Raw genomic sequence first — 18,112 nt, 5'->3', positions numbered from 1 at the left:
CTTACTATTTTGCATCAAACTTTGACATAGTGCTATCTCATTTCTCAGTGCTCTTATTCTGAATTCCTGAAGGTACGCACATTTTGCGAAGTCCCTGAAGGCCACCCTGACTGCTCACTTTCAGTAGCAACTTTTTGTCATTTTAGTGTTTCTTGTAAACAAAAAAAAATAAATAAATTTAACGTGTCACAGAGTTAGCGACGTCGAAAAAGGTATTATTGTGTCAAGAAAAGGATGTTTATGTAGACAAACACTAACACTTGCAAAGCAGGGCACTCCTTTTCATGGATTGCGTAACCGGGGGAGACGGTGCTCGTTTTGATCTACTTGCTGTGCCGCCGAAGGGGCGGCGCTGAGACGGCGTCCAGGTGGTGAACCGTCCAGACAGCGAACACGGCAAGTCAAACCACCACCAATAATAGCAATAATAAATAGATCTACTTTCATTTAAAAAAACTGCCTTTCTACCATTTACCAAAGCTATAAGCCCATTCAAAACTACTTAAAATAACAATTGTCATATATTTAAATGAATGTATGCTTCATACTTTGAACCGTTTCAATGAACATGAAAGTTGTACTCATTTAACATTTGCAAAATAACTTCAAATATAATAAACACGTTACACCGCTCTGAAGTCATACTTATTTAAAAAATGACAATGTGCATTACTATTAATTAAACATATGCTTAATCATTGTAAAATGTATTTAATAGAAAATAATAATTGACACACTTTACTTTTTTCCCCAAATTGCAAAGAATATGTGCTGTGGTGTCTGAAGAGACAACACATGTGCAAATGACTGATCTTTATTGCACAACATTCCCATAAAATTGGGAAAAACATAATTTCCAGGAGACATGTTCTTGAAAAGACCTTGTGTATAAATACATGGAAAATAAATCGTACAGTCGACACAAGCCAAATACACAAACTGAGGGGGACTAAATAACATATCCGTCTACAAAGGAGGGACGAGCTCGCGGCCACAAAAAAGAGGCCTTTAAAAAAATAACAAATAAAAAGACGCGGTAGAAAAAAAAAACATGGGGCGCGTGGACAATAATATTCAAATTTGAGCACGAGCAGCGGCTCTGACGTCGTTTTCCATTAAGACTTGGCTGCTGCCACGAGAATGAAAACATTGTCTGCACCGCCCGCTAGAGGAATTAATAACACTTAACTCATGTCCAAAGTCCGTTTATGAGCAGGCAGCTACAGACGAGACACTGCTGTTGCACCATGTACGATCTTCCACCACGGACGGAACAAGAAGCAATCAGCTGGGCTGCGCAGACACATTCTTGGCACAAAGTCGCTCTGAATATTTGTCAAACATCCAATCGGGCTTGATGAACGGGAACTCAAGTGTCACATTGGCACCGCTGCAGCTTCAAAGACAAATAATATCCTATAAAATGTGGAACACCTCCAAACCACCTTGCATCCATTTATATTTTATCCTCTTCCTCGCACACACTGAAACCGTAAACATGGTGCAAAGGTGGCCATGCTGTAAAAAAATCAGCATTGTTTCTTTGAAAATACACGCAGATGATTTATCTTCTCTCCACAGTGGACAGGGACTCTTCCCAGGCAAGTAAAAAAAATTAAATGTTAAATGAAATTAATAGAAGCCCTCCCTTTAAAAAAACAGCATACGGTGTGACGACTGACATTCCTCTGTTTTAAAGAGGAAAAAAAAATCCCTTTTTGTTTCAAAAAAAAAAAAAAACAACCTCCGCGGGTTTATCTGAGGTAGTGTTTCACTACAACTTTCAGGAAAGAAATTGTCCAAACCATATGTTGGAGTAAGATAAATGTTCCAATTCTAAATAATCCTCTCTTTAAAACACTCCTACTGGGTTTGAGATTGTACAAATGAAACACACACAAAAAAACCCACACTGTTATCATACAGAAATTACATCATCAAGTCCATGGAGTCTTTGGCTTGGTGTTCAACACATTCAAACTGTGCTCACTGGCACCCTCCTGTGGTGCAACGTGAGCACTGCACCGGTTAGCAGCAGCAGGGAGGTGCTTAAAAAACGCTGTGGGTTTGTTGTTTTTTTTCACAGTAGGATCTGGGCCACGTAAGGAGAGTGCGTGCTGGCGACGGCGGCCAGCAGGGGGAGGTCGCTGGATTCGATCCTGACAGCGAGAGCAGAATATTAGGAACAGAACCAAATAACACAAAAGGATTGTTTGTGCGCTCACCCTAAGATCATGCCCAGTTCTTTGACGTGGACTCTCTTCTGGCCCTTCAAGTACTCGGCCAGCATCCTGCTCTTGAAGTAGATCTCCTGCAGGCGGTCCTCCAAGTGCATGATGCACTGGAGATGGCAAAAGTCAGAAGACAATTTCATTACCCCACGTAGGACGTTGTGGAAAGTCAATTCATCTGTTCCAGGGTCAAACTGTGGCCATCGTTAAATACTTTCAACTGTCATGCAAGTGTAAAACAAAGTGAACCATTGTGATGTCTTCAAAAAAAAACCCAAACAAACTGGATGCATGCTGCTTAGAAAGGACATGTTGTGCTGAGCAGCCAGGACAAAGACGCTTTTTACAAAAAAAAAACAGGGAAAAAAGTTTATTTTCTAGATGAGGACCCATCAACTGGCAGCACGCGGGCCAAATCCGGCACAGGAATCACATCGGACCGGTTCAGTTAAAAACTTGGGAGTAACTAACATTTTTGCAGCAAATTCCTAAAAACAGCAAAGCATTCCTGTCATATAGAGGATCTCATCTTTGATTTCCATGAGCACTTCTGACATCTAGAGGATCTTTGACTGGTGGTTTTGCAGTTGGTCCCCACAAACAGCAGAGCACTCCTGTCATATAGAGGATCTCTTGACGAGCATAAGCACTTTTGACATATCGAGGATCTTTGACTAGTGGTTTTTGCAGTCGGTCTCCACAAACAGCAGAGCACTCCTGTCTCATAAAGGATCTTTGACTAGCATGGACAGTCCTGTCATATAGAGGATCTCTTGACGTGCATAAGCACTTTTGACATACGAGAATCTTTGACTAGTGGTTTTGCAGTTGGTCGCCAAAAACAGCAGAGCACTCCTGTCATTTAGAGGATCTTTGAGTAGTGTTTTAGCAGTTGGACCCTAAAAACAGCAGAGCGCTCCGGTCATATATAGAGACTCTTTGACTAGCATGCGTGCTTCTGCCATATAGAGGACATATAGACCTGCATTTTTGCAGTAGGTCCTTAAAAACAGCAGCACGCCCCTGTCAAATATAGAGACTCTTTGACTAGCATGCGTGCTTCTGCCATATAGAGGATGTTTGACTAGCGTTTTTGCAATTGGTTCCCAAAAACAGCAGGGCACTCCTGCCATTTAGAGGATCTTTGACTACTGTTTTTGGAGTAAGTCCTTAAAAACTGCAGACAATTCCTGTCATGTAGAGGATCTTTGACTAGCATTGTTGCTGTTGGTCCCTAAAACCAGGATAGAGCGCTTCTGACATATAGAGGATCTCTGACTAGTGTTTTTGAAGTTGGTCCCTAAAAATAGCACAACGCTCCTGTTATATAGAGGATCTTTGAGCAGTGTCAAGCTATTTCATTTGTGATGCTGTGATGTACTTGGTGAAGTAAAAGTGTGAACGTCTAACAGAGTCTTGCATTGCCAAGAGAAGAACGGTGAAGGGTTTTTGTGTTGGAACGGTGGTGAGGTGGAGGTTGCAGCGCGAAGGTAAGAGTGTGTGACGTACAAAGTTGGGCGACATGTTGAGTCTGAAGAGCTGCTGAGTGGACTGCAGTAAGTTGGACACCAGACTGGACACCAGCACTTCCTTCCCCAGCTTGGCGGCGTCCGTGGATCGCCTCTGGCTGCTGGCCACCTGCACCGTCCACTTGTCCGTGTCGGCCACGATGCACACGGCCTCGGCGATGGGCTCGTCCAACACGGGATGCTGCGGGAGACGAGAGCGCATTAGAAACCGACACCACGGAGGCGACGGTGCGTCCTCACCTGGACTGCGTGGCCGAGTTCCGCGTTGAGGCTCTGCCGAAGCTTGTCGTCGCTCGGCATGCCGTGCAGTACGAAGTCTGGCACGTAGGTGGGGCAATAGCCTCCGAAGAGAGAGCGGCCAAAGTTGGCAATGGTTGGCTTGGAGTAGTTCTCCACCAGCTTTGAACTGTGAGATGAAAAAAAAAATCTTTATGTTTGTAGCAATGGAAGCATGACTGTTTCACTACACATCAATAACCAACAGAGGGCGCCATTCGTTCATACCCAACTACTGCAGGACAATTATTATTGACTAAATACATTAAGTATGCTAATTTAAAAAAATTTAAACATGTAAGACATGTACATATGACATTAGGAGCATGCCCCGACGTTGTCAGGCATGCGTACAAGCACGTGGGGGCCACACAAACTACTGAGAATCATTTTGAGTTGCTACAATGACATTTTAGCAAAATGGACCAGTGTGCTGCCACTTATCACCCACTTATCAGGAAAGATATTCAAGATCATTTTTCCCCCAGTTTAGATCTGATGTGTTTTCCAAGTGTTACTTTAATTTTTTTGAGCAGTGTATTTATTTTTGTATATTTGTATATTATTTTGTAAAGTTGGTGTTGTTTATCATTCTGACTTAAAAAAATGGAAAAAGTAGTGAGATGGGAATATTTTTGCTTTGCTTGGAGTTGCCTAATAATTCTGCACACTAATAGTTGCCTCATAATTGTGCACACTGAGATATTCTCAACAAAAGCCAAAACCTCACTTTCACTTCCTTAAAAATTCAAGTTTGAGATTTATTAAGATTTCGGATTGACCAAGAGCACTGTTATTGTTAAATAATAAAAATAATCATCAGTAATGCAAATTGCCTAATAATTGTGCACACAGTGTAGCGGAATATGAATAAATATGATTACTAAATCTAAAAATGTCAAAAGGGGTTTTTTAAAATGAAAATATGACTATATACTATATATATATATATGAATAAATCTAAAAATAACATACGGTCAATCATTTAGTTAGCAGCTGATGTTTTACTGTGAATATAAACGAAGTTTTTATTCAAATGAATTAATGAATACAAAACATTTTTTAATATGTAATTGTAAAAAATACACTTGTTTTTATGACCACCTAAGATAAATGTAAAAAATGCCAGTGCATATCTTCTACTCCGAAATATAAACTATATTACTAGTTTCTTTGTTTTTATATTATTTGGTTGTCTAATAATCCTCATCATTAGAATAAGCATCACTGATAACTCACACCGAAGTGAACGTCATAACAAAAGACCTTAATGATGTGTTCTGGAGACGTAAACTCACCCCGGGAAAGGCACCAGGACTTCCTCCTGCCAGTCCTCCGTCTCCTCGCTCTCGCTGTCTCCCAGCGCGCTGTCCGAGCTCTCGTTGCGCGGTATCTCCCAGTCGTTGAGCGGCGCGTCCTTGCGCTTTTGGTCCTCTTTGCTGTTTCCTTCCTGGAGGGGGGCAAGGGCAGACAGGACGAGGCCCTTGTCCCGCTCAGCAGAACAGTCCCGACAGTCAGAGTCTGTGGAGGCGCACCTGCACCTCCTATGGGAGTCCGACGCGTCGCTTCCACTACGGTTGGACCCCGCCTCGCTGCCCATTCCATGAGCCCCACCCTGAATGCGGTAACCCCCCGAGGGGTCCAGCAAGTCTTTGTGCATGAGGTCTGTGGCGCTGGCCTCCTCTGGTCGGGCCACATCGTCTATTGTTCGGGTCTCCACCAGGTTCTCTGGGCTGAAGTACTCGTCAAAGTGACTAAAATCCGTACAGTTTGCGTTCCACTGTGGCATCTTACTGGACACCCGCTGCAGGACTGGAACCGCCTTGGTGTGGCTGCTTTGGTCCTCTGCCGTGCTACAGCGGGGTGGACTTTGCTGTCCTGGCTGACGCAGCGGCAGCTTCCTGTGCTTCTTCATGTGCTCCTCCACCGTCCTCCTGCGGCTCTCTGTGTCCGACTCTGGACTCATAGAGTCCCCGATGAGGAACGTAACTTTTGTTGCTGGCTCGTCCTCCTCAGTTAGGATGAGGGACATGGGTCCAGACATGGTGGTCCCCAGCGGTCCAGGCACTGGAAGAGCAGCAGGTGTGTTCTTATCTGGAGGCTTCTTCTCCAGAGTGAACACTTTGGCCGCCTGGTTCTTGATCCGAGCGTCTCCATTGGGCTTCTCTGTGGAGACATGATGTCTGGATGGGACAAAAAGTTTCAGGCCCTCCCCGCTCTCCACGTCTAGTCCGCAGACTTGCTCCCTCGGGGAACAAGAGCCAATTCGCAAGACCGTCTCCAATCTGGGCTCTGTGGTCAGCGGGCTGCTGGACTCTCGGTGAGGCCCCTCGGGTTTGTCTGCAGTCCTGGAGCCAGAGTCCGGGCAGTGTCCCACCTGGAGAATTGAGCTCCTGGACACTTGGCTCTCACCGCTGTCCTCTCCCTCCTCATCCTCCTCTTTAGGGGCGTCCCTGGTGGGGTGCTCCGTGTCGGTGCTGCTCTGCAAGCTGTGGTCTGAAGGGTAGGTACCGGCATCCTCCTCCGCTTGCCGCGCACCCTGGGACAGGTAGTCCCCGCTGGGTTTGTGAACAGTCACAAGGACATAGTCTGACTCCTCCACCTCACCTTTCCTCAGGGAGGTGGTGATGAGGGAGCCAGGCATGACGATGGCCTCGTCCTCTGCGCTGTCCAGCATGTGCGTCTCCAGCAGCTCCGAGCAGCGGATGAAGTAGGTGAGGACGTAGAGGAGTCTCTGGACCAGATCCTGTCTGCGGCCCACCACCACCGTCCTCGACAACCGCACTGGCGAGCCGATGGCACCGTAGAGGTCGCCTATGGGCAGAGAGACTAAACATCAGTGTCATAAGACGGTAAGCCTCAATACTGATGTCCAAAAGAATTTGGTTCCACCTCACAGGTTTATTTTGACCAAAAATTAGGTTGTGGGCCAATAAGGTGAAAATCCTTGTGTTCCTGGTGAGCTGGTCAAGTCCTGGCTAGTAAATTGCATTATATCAATGCAAACAACTCATATTTTTGATAACACAACAGTCCACTGGCATCAATGCACAACAGTTCCACGCTCTGAACACTAGGTGTCCTCATTCATCCACCTGGTGAACGTGCACATGATCACGTCATGCAAAATGCTCAATTTTCAAACACTTACTGTTCTGTCATTCATGTGGCCAATTTCAAATATAAACACAAATATAACATATTATACCAGGGGTGTCCACGGAGGGCCCGTGGCTGTTTTTGTATTGGCCTCTGCCACATTCTAAAAATCTAATTTAACAAAAAAACTTTAAAAAAAAATAAAAAAAAAAAATTGACAAATCTTCAGTAATTTTTCAACAATAATGTCAAAAAATGTCAATATATCCAACAACAAAAAGTCTGAATTTTACTACAATGTCGTAATATTCTGAGTGAAAAGCATAAAGTTGAACTATTAAAGAAAAAATCATTTGTAATGTTAAGAGAACCAAACAAACCAATACAGTTGTCATTTTTGGAAAGTTAGCTTGCGGAAAAATCTAGAATGCTATGAAAGTAAAGTCTCAATATTATGCGAATAAAGTCCTAATTATAAGAAAATTTACAAAACTAAATTAAAATAGTTTTTAAAAAATTTGAATAATCCGCTGCAATTTTGCAAATATAAAGTCAAACTATTAAGAGAAATTATTCAGATGAGAAAAAAGTGGCCATTTTACAAGAGTAAACTTGTGATATTGTGATGAGCAATAATGTAAAATAATGTCATTTTAGTGGCATAGACTTGAAATATTAAAGAAAAAACATAAGTTGTCATATTATGAGACGCAAACAAAACAAAGTACAGTTGTCATATTTGGAATATTAGGTTTGGAAAATGTTACAATCGGAATAAAGTAAAAAATATTGTTTTTTTGAAGGAAGATTTAAAAAGAAAAGTTGAAAGATATGGCAAATTTAAAAAACTGCAAAAATGGGGGGGAAAAGAGCAACGTTTGCACTAATACGCTTTTTCACATATATCACGTCATTGAGTGTGAATGGAAGTTTGGGGTGGATCAAACCTGTGTGTAATAGCTGATATACTGTGGTGTGAAAAAGTGTTTGCCCCCATACCTGATTTCGTATTTTTTGCATGTTTGTCACACTTAAATGTTTCAGATCATCAAACAAATGTAATTATTAGTCAATGACAACACAACTCAAAACTCAGTTTTTAAATGAATCTTCTTATAATTAAAGGAGAAAAAAAAAACATGTCCCTGTGTGAAAAAGTGATTTCCCCCTAAACCTAATAACTGGTTGGGCCCCCCTTAGCAGCAACAACAGCAATCAAGCATTTGTGATAAGTTGCAATGAGTCTCTTACAGCGCTGTGGAGGAATTTTGGCCCACTCATCTTTGAAGAATTGTTGTCATTCAGCCACATTGGAGGCTTTTCCAGCATGAAGCGCCTTTTTAAGGTCATGCCACAGCATCTCAATAGGATTCAGGTCAGGACTTGGACTAGGCCACGCCAAAGTCTTCATTTTGGTTTTCTTCAGCCATTCAGAGGTGGACTTGCTGGTGTGTTTTGGATCATTGCCCTGCTGCAGAACCCAAGTTGGTTTCAGCTTGAGGTGATCAACAGAGGGCCCAACATTCTCCTTCAGGATTTTTTGGTAGACAGCAGAATTCATGGTTCCATTTATCACAGCAAGTCTTCCAGGTCCTGAAGCAGCAAAACAGCCCAGACCATCACACTACCACCACCATATATTACTGTTGGTATGATGTTCTTTTTTTGAAATGCGGGGTTACTTTTACGCCAGATGTCATGGGGCACACACCTTCCAAAATGTTAAATTTTTGTCTTGTCAGACCACAGAGTATTTTCCCAAAGGTCTTGGGGATCATCAAGATGTTTTCAGGCAAAAATGAGACGAGCCTTAATGTTCTTTTTTTTCAGCAGTGGTTTTGGTCTTGGAACTCTGCCATTTCGCCATTTGTGGATAATGGCTCTCACTGTGGTTTGCTCGAGTCGAGAAGTTTGTTTCAGTTTGAGGTCAATCACTTTTTCACACAGGGCCATGGAGGTTTGGATTTTTTTTCCCCCCTTAATAATTAAAAGCTTCATTTAAAAACTGCTTTTTGTGTTTAATTGTGTTGTCATTGACTAATATTTAAATTTGTTTGATGATCTGAAAAGTGTGACAAACATGAGAAAAAAAATAACATGGCAAAAATAAGAAATCTGGAAGGGGGCAAACACTTTTTCACACCACGGTATATATAAAAACATATACCGTATTTCTGCTTGTGACCCTCACCAAGCTGTGCCCACAGGGGGTTGTAGGGGTGCGTCTTGGCCAGCATGTCCACACTCTGTGACGAGTGCTTCTCCAGGAAGATCTTGATGGGCGGCTGGCCATTAGGCATGACCGTGGGCACCCAGGCCAGGTGATTGGTCAGGATGGCGGTCAGCAGCGCCGGGAGGAACCTGAAACGACGGGTCAGGAGGATCAGCGGAAGAGGACGCGGGGCGCCTGCTGGGCTTTAATCAGGAGTTGAAAAGGTCAAATGTGCCAACAGTAACAACTGGACACACACACACACACACACACACACACACACACATTCTTGTGGCATGATTCACTTCTCATTTCTAAACCACAAGCGTCTACTTCCCTTCCTGTCCCATGACCCCACACTGTCATGGTGGTCACAGTCTGGTGGCCAAAGTGGCCCAACAACATAATTATTATTTTTATGTTCATTTTGTGTCATGATTAAAAGTTGCTATATTGTACTAATAAGCGTCAGAGGTGGCCCAATAGTGTGTTGGCTTTGATGCTGGAATTGAGACAGTTTCAAAGTGTTTTTCGTAAGCCCTAGTGTGTGTGTGTGTGTAGTTTTAATGCTAATGAGCTGTGTTTGTCGCCGACAGAGCACGTCTCCAAGAAGCGCTATTGTGTACTTGTTACACTTTTGACATACACACTGTAACCCTGCACTTGTCCAACATACATTTAGGCAGGGGTGCTCAAAGTGAGGTGACTAAAGTCAAAACGTTAAGAGAAAAAAGTTGTAATCTAAGAAGAAAAGGTCGTAATTCTACAAGACTAAAGTAATGTTCTGAGGAAAAATAACAGTTTATCAGTTTTTGCAATATAAATAGAGTATAAATCTTGTTGTAATATTAAGTAATACTTTTTTCTGAAAATTCAGTTGCAAAACATGTTATAATTTTACAAGAATAAAGTCAAATAAAACAAATTTTGTTGGTCACTAATTATTGTTAATCGATATTGACAACATTTTTTGAGACAATTTTTTCATTAATTATATTGCACACTAATCAGAGTACATCGTATCAAAAGCAATAAAGTTTCATTTCTGAAGAGTATTTAACATTGTAATTGTAATGTCCAGAGCTTTCAAATAATTTAACAACATAAAAAATAAAACGAACAACATGTCTTTTTTTAAGAAAAAAAAACAAATAAAAACCACACACACACACACACGCAGCTATGTAGTGTATTGTTAAAACTAATGTAGGGGGTCATATTTGAGCTGGCCCACATCTCTGTAGTGGCAGAGTAAAATATGTTTCTGATGTCCTTCAGCAAGTCTTCTTTCACTCAGTTATACAGTTCAAGAATTGCGGTTTGTGATATGTTGTAAATGTACGCTCTCCCAGGCAGTTCGTACTGTCTGTCAAACATTTTTAATATTTCCAGAAATGTTGCATTTCACTGACTGACACTGACAGACTGTCTGGACTCAGGCTCTTTTCCACCTCTGTTTTAGCTGCACAAGTACAAGTACAAGTACAAGTACAAGTTGGTCGTATTCCCCTGCTTCCTCGTCACTACTTTCAAACAAGTGCAACGTCTCAGTTCGTCAGCGTTCATGCGCTCAACTTGTTCATTCTGTTTAAAAACTAAATATCCTCACACTAGGGATGTGGCATTAGGCTTTTGTGCCGTCATTCATGTTAGCGTATGCTGGCTCACGAGGCTAATTTGCTGCTAGCCAAGGCAGCCGCGTCTCCACGTACAGGGACAAAGAGGGGAGGAGACGACAGGAGGGTTCACGCTCTCCGTTCATTCCACTGTAACACCAACGCGCACAGACAGCTACAGGGTGAACCCTCTTGTCATCCAGCCTGAAAGAGAGACTAGGAATACAAACATGAACGCATGCACATGTCAGTTTATCGAGGCCGCTGAAAATGATCGATGTCAGTTTTTTTTTTAATTGTTCGATTAATCGATTTATCAATTATCATGACAGGCCATTAAAAAGTCCCGTTTGCAGCAAAGGGGGTCTTTAAATTGAGATGTTTATGAGTCATGTGTGAAACCGTAATGAAACTGAAACCCTCACCGGACAATTCTCAGGCTGCCATCTTTCAAAAGTGCAGACAGAAAGTCATGCATAAACAAAGCCATGCCTTGGTGGAGGTAAATACACATTGCAGGAAAGGCTGCAGCATGGCGTACACTTGAGGCTCCATGCACTGTGCTCAATACGGGCGCCTGTGTTCAATACGAGGCTTTGCTACCAATTCATTCATGCATACAATCAGCAGCCATCTTTGTCAGGGCAACAATAAGCCATTTGTGACTGGCAGGGATGTGCACGCTGGCAGCTCATTCAGCCTTAGACGGGAAGACAGTGTTGTGTTGGCATGTCTTGGCCACAACGTGTGTGCGTGTGGAAGGGGGAGGGTGGGAGTGTTAGCCTGAGCGAGAACCAGTCAAACCTGCAGGACAAATACTCAACTGGTTCTTGGAGGCCTGCTCCATCAGTAGAGAGAACTCCCGCATGAAGAGACTACACAGGTGGTTCTTCTCCGATGCTCCCGACATCATCGTTAACCAGACAGGCTCGGCCACCCGAGGCATGCTGTAGAGGTCGCATATGGTCATCCTGTATAGGAGGGGATGAGGGGGGAGAACAGACCTGTTATTGTCCCAATGGGTAAACAAGACGTTTCAGTTCACAGAGACTCGCTGTGGAGACCCGCGCACACAAACATGCCCACGGTGGAGTGCAATGTGCGAGGAGGGCCGAGGAGGCCCGGAGTTTCCATCGAGGGGAGGGAGGTGGGCACGACTCGGCTGGAGGCCAAGCTTGGACATGAAATGGGGAATCTCCGAAGCCTGAAACATGTTAGGCAGTGTTGGGAGTGACAATAACGGCGTTACTAATGCTTGTTTCCCAGTCTCAGCTCAGCCAGTTACTATTCCAAACGTTACGACACCCTTACCGCCTTCAAATGTGGTGCACTGTTAACGGCTGTTATCTGCTCGCTCATAGATATGTGACGCTTGCGAACGAGTCGATTCTTTTCAACAGCTCTTTCGAGTGAGCGATGAGAACAGAGTCGCAGACATATAAGAATAGAAGATATAAGAAAGAAACAGTTTTTAAATACAACAGGTTCTCATCGTTCAGTTGAAAGAGCCGTTCAGAAGACTCCACTCCTTCGTGAAAGTCACATCTCTAAACCTCACAGGAGGAAAAAGTTCCACTGGACTATAAGCGGCATTTAATTTCACATGTACTGTATTTACTTTTGTGCGTGGGTTTTCTCCGGGTACTCCGGTTTCCTCCCACATTCCAAAAACATGCATGTTAGGTTAATTGGAGACTCTAAATTGTCCATAGGAATGAATGTGAGTGTGAATGGTTGTTTGTCTATATGTGCCCTGCCATTGGCTGGCGACCAGTCCAGGGTGTACCCCGTCTCTTGTGCAAAAAGTGGAGTCCAGAAAATGGATGGATGGGCAAGCTTTACAAAATCTGAAAGTGGCCCTTGCATGCTTGCATTTTTCATTATTTTTCACTGAGTGGCACTTACAGTTAATAAAATCAGCTAGGCTAGGTAGCGGAAGGGGAAAGACTCGCAAACTTTTCCATACTTAACTCTTTCAATCCCAGCCATTTTTCTTTCAGTGACTTATTATATTCATAAGATTAGGGTTAGATATAATACATTATATCAATGATACATCCATCATGTATACTTGATTTATTACATATTATATCCTAATGAGATACTTTTGCCACAGCATTTTTAACTATTACTAAGTGCACAATATTTTCTTTATTTATCCTAATAAACTGCACTGTTCCCACTTTAGATCCTGTATTGCTAACTGTTAATAAGTACATAATACCAGGATTTATTAGCTTTTATAAGGCATTATTATCCATTACCTGAGCACTATTATCAAGAAATAAACCATTAATGTTGATAATACATTCGTTAATAAATTCTTATTAAGAGGCTTATTAATGCAAATAAGCATTTAATATATAATCTTGTTAATATAGTAAGAATCTTGTTAACTTTAATTACTGCTTATTAAAGGTTATTACAAGCACCTTAATATAAAGTGTTACTGGGGTTGTTTTACATCAAATTAATTTATTTACAAATATAACACCATGAGCTGTTTACAATTTTCACATTTGGAACTGAACTATGTGTGTGCACGCGTTAAACTTTCCCTACAATGCGTAATCACTTCCTTCTTCCTGTAATGTGGGATTCTTGCACTGCGTGAAAGAAAGAAAAAACACGTGAAAGACGTATAAATACGTTGTTGGGATCGGGCGTTCGGGATTATAAAAACGTATAAATATGTCTTTGGCATTGAATGAGTTAAAATGATCGCCACTAAGTGATTTAGGCTAATGGATTTGACACAGCACTACACTGTCAACATTGGTAGTCATATGCCTGCTGGCAGAGCGCTCACCTGAGAGGCAACCCTATCCACTTGAGACACTGCACCCCCCCCTCCCAAACCCCAACAGCAGAATAGTTGAGCAGACCAGGAGGAACAAACAAAATACCTGCAAAATCTCACCTTCAGGCAGCGTCTAAATTTAAGCACGCTGGCCTTTGCCTTTGACTTCATGGAACATTACAAAAGGAAGACAGGACGGCATGCCTCTCCTTCACTCGCATGCAGACGCTGCTCTGACGTGGGTTTGGTTGGAGGGGGCACAACATGCCCACGCATGCCGACAAAGATGAGCTGTTGGCTTGGCCAAAGCACGCTCACAGAAAAGTCACTGGCGTCTATATCGGGATCCACAAAGCAAGAGTGGCGAACAGACAAAGCTGTCTTACATACTTGGAAAACTGCACTCTCAAATACTGGATGTATACTACAACTAATCATAATTATATTATGCGTATCATAAGCATCCACCGGTGCCTTGAAAAAGCACTACATCAATCTAATTCAACCATGAATTATTCTTCCACATTTCTCAAACCATTCCAACATCAAAATGTTCATTTGCACCCTGCGGCTGTTTTGTTTTTTTTATGGCCCGCATCGCCTTCTAAAAATATAATTAAAAATATATATATTAAAAAAAACAGAAGCAAAAATTAAAAAATCAGCAGCAATTTTACAAGAATACGGTCAAAACATTAAGAACAAAGTTTTCCAACGTTGTATTATTATCGTAATGCAATATTATGAGCAAAAATTCTTCCTTTTTTAAAATTGTAATATTATGAGAAACAAACAAAACAACAAATGAAGCTGTAATGTTTGGAACATTGGGTTAAATAAATGTATAATCTAAATATAAATACTTAAAGTCAAAATATTTAGAGGAAAAAGTATCGTAATGCAAAAAAGGACAATTTTACAAGAATAAACTCGTAATATTATCAAGAAAATGAATGTGGTATTGGAAGCATAAAGTTGAAATGGTAAAGAAAAAATACATCGCTTTTTAAAGTCATAATATTATGAAAAAAAAGCAAGCAAAATAATTGGAAAATTAGGTTGCAAAAAGTTATAATATGGGAATAACGCCATAACATTATCAGAAGAAAATTTACAAAGAAAGTTGAAAAAAAAAAAGTTTTTCTTGAAATGTACACAAATTAAATATGAAAGTGGCAAAGTTGCATCCTTTTATTTTTCCACAATGTGGCCTTTGCTGGAAAAAGTGTGGACACCCCTGCTGTAGCGTGTGTCTGGCTAGGCTGGAGTGGGCCCCAGCTGACTTTGGGCTAGAGTCGATGTGCACCCTAAACTGGTCACCATCCCTCACGCAAACTCCGCACAGAGGTGTTCCGACGAAGATTGTGACCCGGATCTCAAGACTGCATGGTGGACATGCTAACCACTCGGCCACCGTGAGACTGTTATTGTTGTTTAACAGCGGTTAACTTCTTTTTACGCTTTTGTGACAGTAAATAAATGTGTGTCATGTGTCATTCTTCAGCAAAGTTAAGATGCATTTTTCCACATGTAGGAATGTTACTTAAAATATTGCCTGTACACTTAATGAAGGTTTAGCGTGCCGTCTTTTGACTTGGATTATTTTCCAGTCTTTCTGTTCATTTCTATGACGAATGGTCCCAGTAAACTTCCCATCCGGGACCTTCCATGAAGGACGGCAGAAAGACCGTATCTTAAAGCAGAACCAGACTTTGGCAATAATAATAATAATAATAATAATAATAATAATAATAATAATAATAACTATTAGTGAAGGTATCATAATAGGTGAAAACAATGTTATTTAGCCTATTTAGCCTCCACCTGCTGAGGAGACTGAGGTCCTTTGGTGTGTGCAGGACTCTCTTACGGACCTTCTATGACTCTGTGGTGGCCTCAGCCATCTTCTACGCTGTGGGCTGCTGGAGAGGGGGCAGCACGGACAGGGACAGGAGCAGGATCAATAGGCTGATCAGGCGAGCTAGCTCTGTCCTGGATGGTCCTTTGGACTCCGTGGAGGAAGTGGGGGAGAGAAGGATGTTGGCTAAGCTGACATCCATCATGGACAACACCTCTCACCCGCTACATGACACTGTTGTTTCCCTGGGCAGCTCCTTCAGCAGCAGACTGTTACACCCACGGTGTAAGAAGGAGAGGTTCCGCAGGTCCTTCATACCGACCGCTATCAGGCTCTACAACACCTGAACCATTTTTTATTCACTATGTCTATGCATTGCATGCATTGTCAATGACTATGCATTCTTTACTTGTGTACATACTTGTGTATCTTGCTTGCTGCTGTAACAGATGAATTTCCCTGCTGTGGGGCATGCTGGAGCCTATCCCAGCTGACAGGCAGGGTACACCCCGGACTGGTCGCCAGCCAATCGCAGGGCACATATAGACAAACAACCATTCACACTTACATTCATACCTATGGACAATTTAGAGTCGCCAGAAATGTAAAAAGATAAAAATGTGCAAGAAAAGGATATGAATGTATGAGAAAAAGGATAAAAATGTATGAGAAAAGGATGCAAATGCGGAAGAAAAGTACAAATAAATGGATGGAAATGCGTAATAAAATGATAACATGTGTGAGAAAAGGATAAAAATGTGTGAGAAAAGGATAAAAATGTGTAATAAAAGGATAAAAATGTGCGAGAACAAGATGGAAATGTGTAATAAAAGGATAAAAATGTGTGACAAAAGGATGGAAATGTGCAATAAAATGAATGTGTATGAAAAAGGATGACAATGTGTAATAAAATGATACAAATATGTAAGAAAAGGATGGAAATTTGTGGGAAAAGGATGGAAATGTGTGAGAAAAGGAGAAAAATGTGTAATAAAATGATACAAATATGTCAGAAAAGGATGGAAATTTGTGGGAAAAGGATGGAAATGTGTGAGAAAAGGAGAAAAATGTGTAATAAAATGATAAAAGTGCTGAAAATGTGTTGTAAAGTAGCATAGAATAGGCATGGATGAACAGAATATGAGCTACTTTTGTGGCTTATTCTGCTGCTGGTGCCATGGTCAGGAAAGAAAGAGTTTCCATGTTCCTCAGAAGTGTACAGGTGTGATGCGAGAAAGGAGATGAGAAGAAAATCATGATGATTACTATCAGCCTACCTGAAGTCGTTGAGGCCGTCCACCATGCGGCTGTAAGCCAAGGCCCTCTGGCTGGCATCAGCTGATCGCCGGCTCAGCTTCATGGCCTGCAGGGTGACATATCACACTTTTAGGACGGTGAGACTTTTCACTTGTGGAAAAGGCAGGGGGAGTGAGGAGGAATGCGTTGTGGAGAAGCCACGTGGGATGGTGCTGAGTCGCTTCGGAAATGTGACACGGGCAACGACGGGAGTAAACAACATTTGTGAGTTACGGCCGAGCGTTAGTCAAGAATGACAGTCTCTCTCACTCACTCATTCATTCATTCACTCACTCACTGCAACATGACAGCTTTGAATTACATTTATTATTTATTAAGAATACTTACAAAATGATCAATTATGAAAACGGACAAACAAAGGCTTAAAAGTTTACTATTCATCATAATAACAGTAACATGGTGATTGCAACTTTTTTTGTAGTATGTTGTAGTATGGCAGTCAAAAACAGAGCAATGTGTACCTAATAAAGTGGCCACTTCTAATTTTGTTTTATTTTTTTTTACTATTTTAATCACATTTATTTAATTCTTTTTTTACTGTACCTATTGTTTTATTAGCTTAGTTGCATTACATATTTGCTTTTTAGAAATCTTACCAATGGACTCATTTTTTTGCATTTGTGGCTTTAAAAAAATTTTAATTTACATTTCTGTTTATTTATACTTTTTATCATTTGAAGCAGCTTGCCTCACATATGACGTCAGAAATAAAGTCGGGATTTGATTTGAAGGTATGAAAATTAGGGATGCTCCGATCGATCGGCAAAAGCAAGTGATCGACATATGCCGATAAATGCCGTTCAACGGCGATCACCTGTGGCCCGTACCATTGCAGTCTGTAGCGATCCCTGTGAGCAGTGTAGTGTCTAAGGATGTCCAAAGCCGATCTTCAGGATCAGAATCGGCAGCGGATCCGCTGTATTTTGAAGATCGGATAATATCGGCTTCCGCCACGAGATCCGGACGATTCGGTTGCTGTTTAACATTCGTAACTCTGGGCCACACTCATGGTGTACATGGTAGGTGCAGTAATGCGCCTCATTTGAAGCAGCTTGCCTCACATATGACGTCAGAAATAAAGTCGGGATTTGATTTGAAGGTATGAAAATTAGGGATGCTCCGATCGATCGGCAAAAGCAAGTGATCGACATATGCCGATAAATGCCGTTCAACG

The 18,112-nt window shown here is 41.8% G+C and overlaps 1 protein-coding gene across 3 annotated transcripts in view; it reads right to left on the bottom strand.

Moving 5' to 3' along the window:
- Window positions 1-798: 798 nt before the first annotated feature.
- Window positions 799-18,112, bottom strand: part of fnip1 (folliculin interacting protein 1) — a 43,141-nt gene continuing 25,827 nt past the window's right edge. For all 3 annotated transcript variants that reach the window (XM_054754999.1, XM_054755001.1, XM_054755000.1), the window contains 8 exons: window positions 16,899-16,984; window positions 11,788-11,934; window positions 9,327-9,496; window positions 5,335-6,850; window positions 4,001-4,166; window positions 3,741-3,941; window positions 2,226-2,341; window positions 799-2,159 (listed from right to left, as the gene is read on the bottom strand). In XM_054754999.1, coding sequence (XP_054610974.1) covers window positions 2,081-2,159; window positions 2,226-2,341; window positions 3,741-3,941; window positions 4,001-4,166; window positions 5,335-6,850; window positions 9,327-9,496; window positions 11,788-11,934; window positions 16,899-16,984 — 2,481 coding nt within the window. In that variant the 3' untranslated portion in view covers window positions 799-2,080. The remainder of the gene's footprint in view (window positions 2,160-2,225; window positions 2,342-3,740; window positions 3,942-4,000; window positions 4,167-5,334; window positions 6,851-9,326; window positions 9,497-11,787; window positions 11,935-16,898; window positions 16,985-18,112) is intronic.

This window comes from Dunckerocampus dactyliophorus, chromosome 16 (assembly GCF_027744805.1).
Source record: "Dunckerocampus dactyliophorus isolate RoL2022-P2 chromosome 16, RoL_Ddac_1.1, whole genome shotgun sequence".
Lineage (NCBI taxonomy): Eukaryota > Metazoa > Chordata > Actinopteri > Syngnathiformes > Syngnathidae > Dunckerocampus > Dunckerocampus dactyliophorus.
The sequence above is the reverse complement of the archived record's forward strand: the minus strand, read 5'-3'. Positions and strand labels throughout refer to the sequence as shown.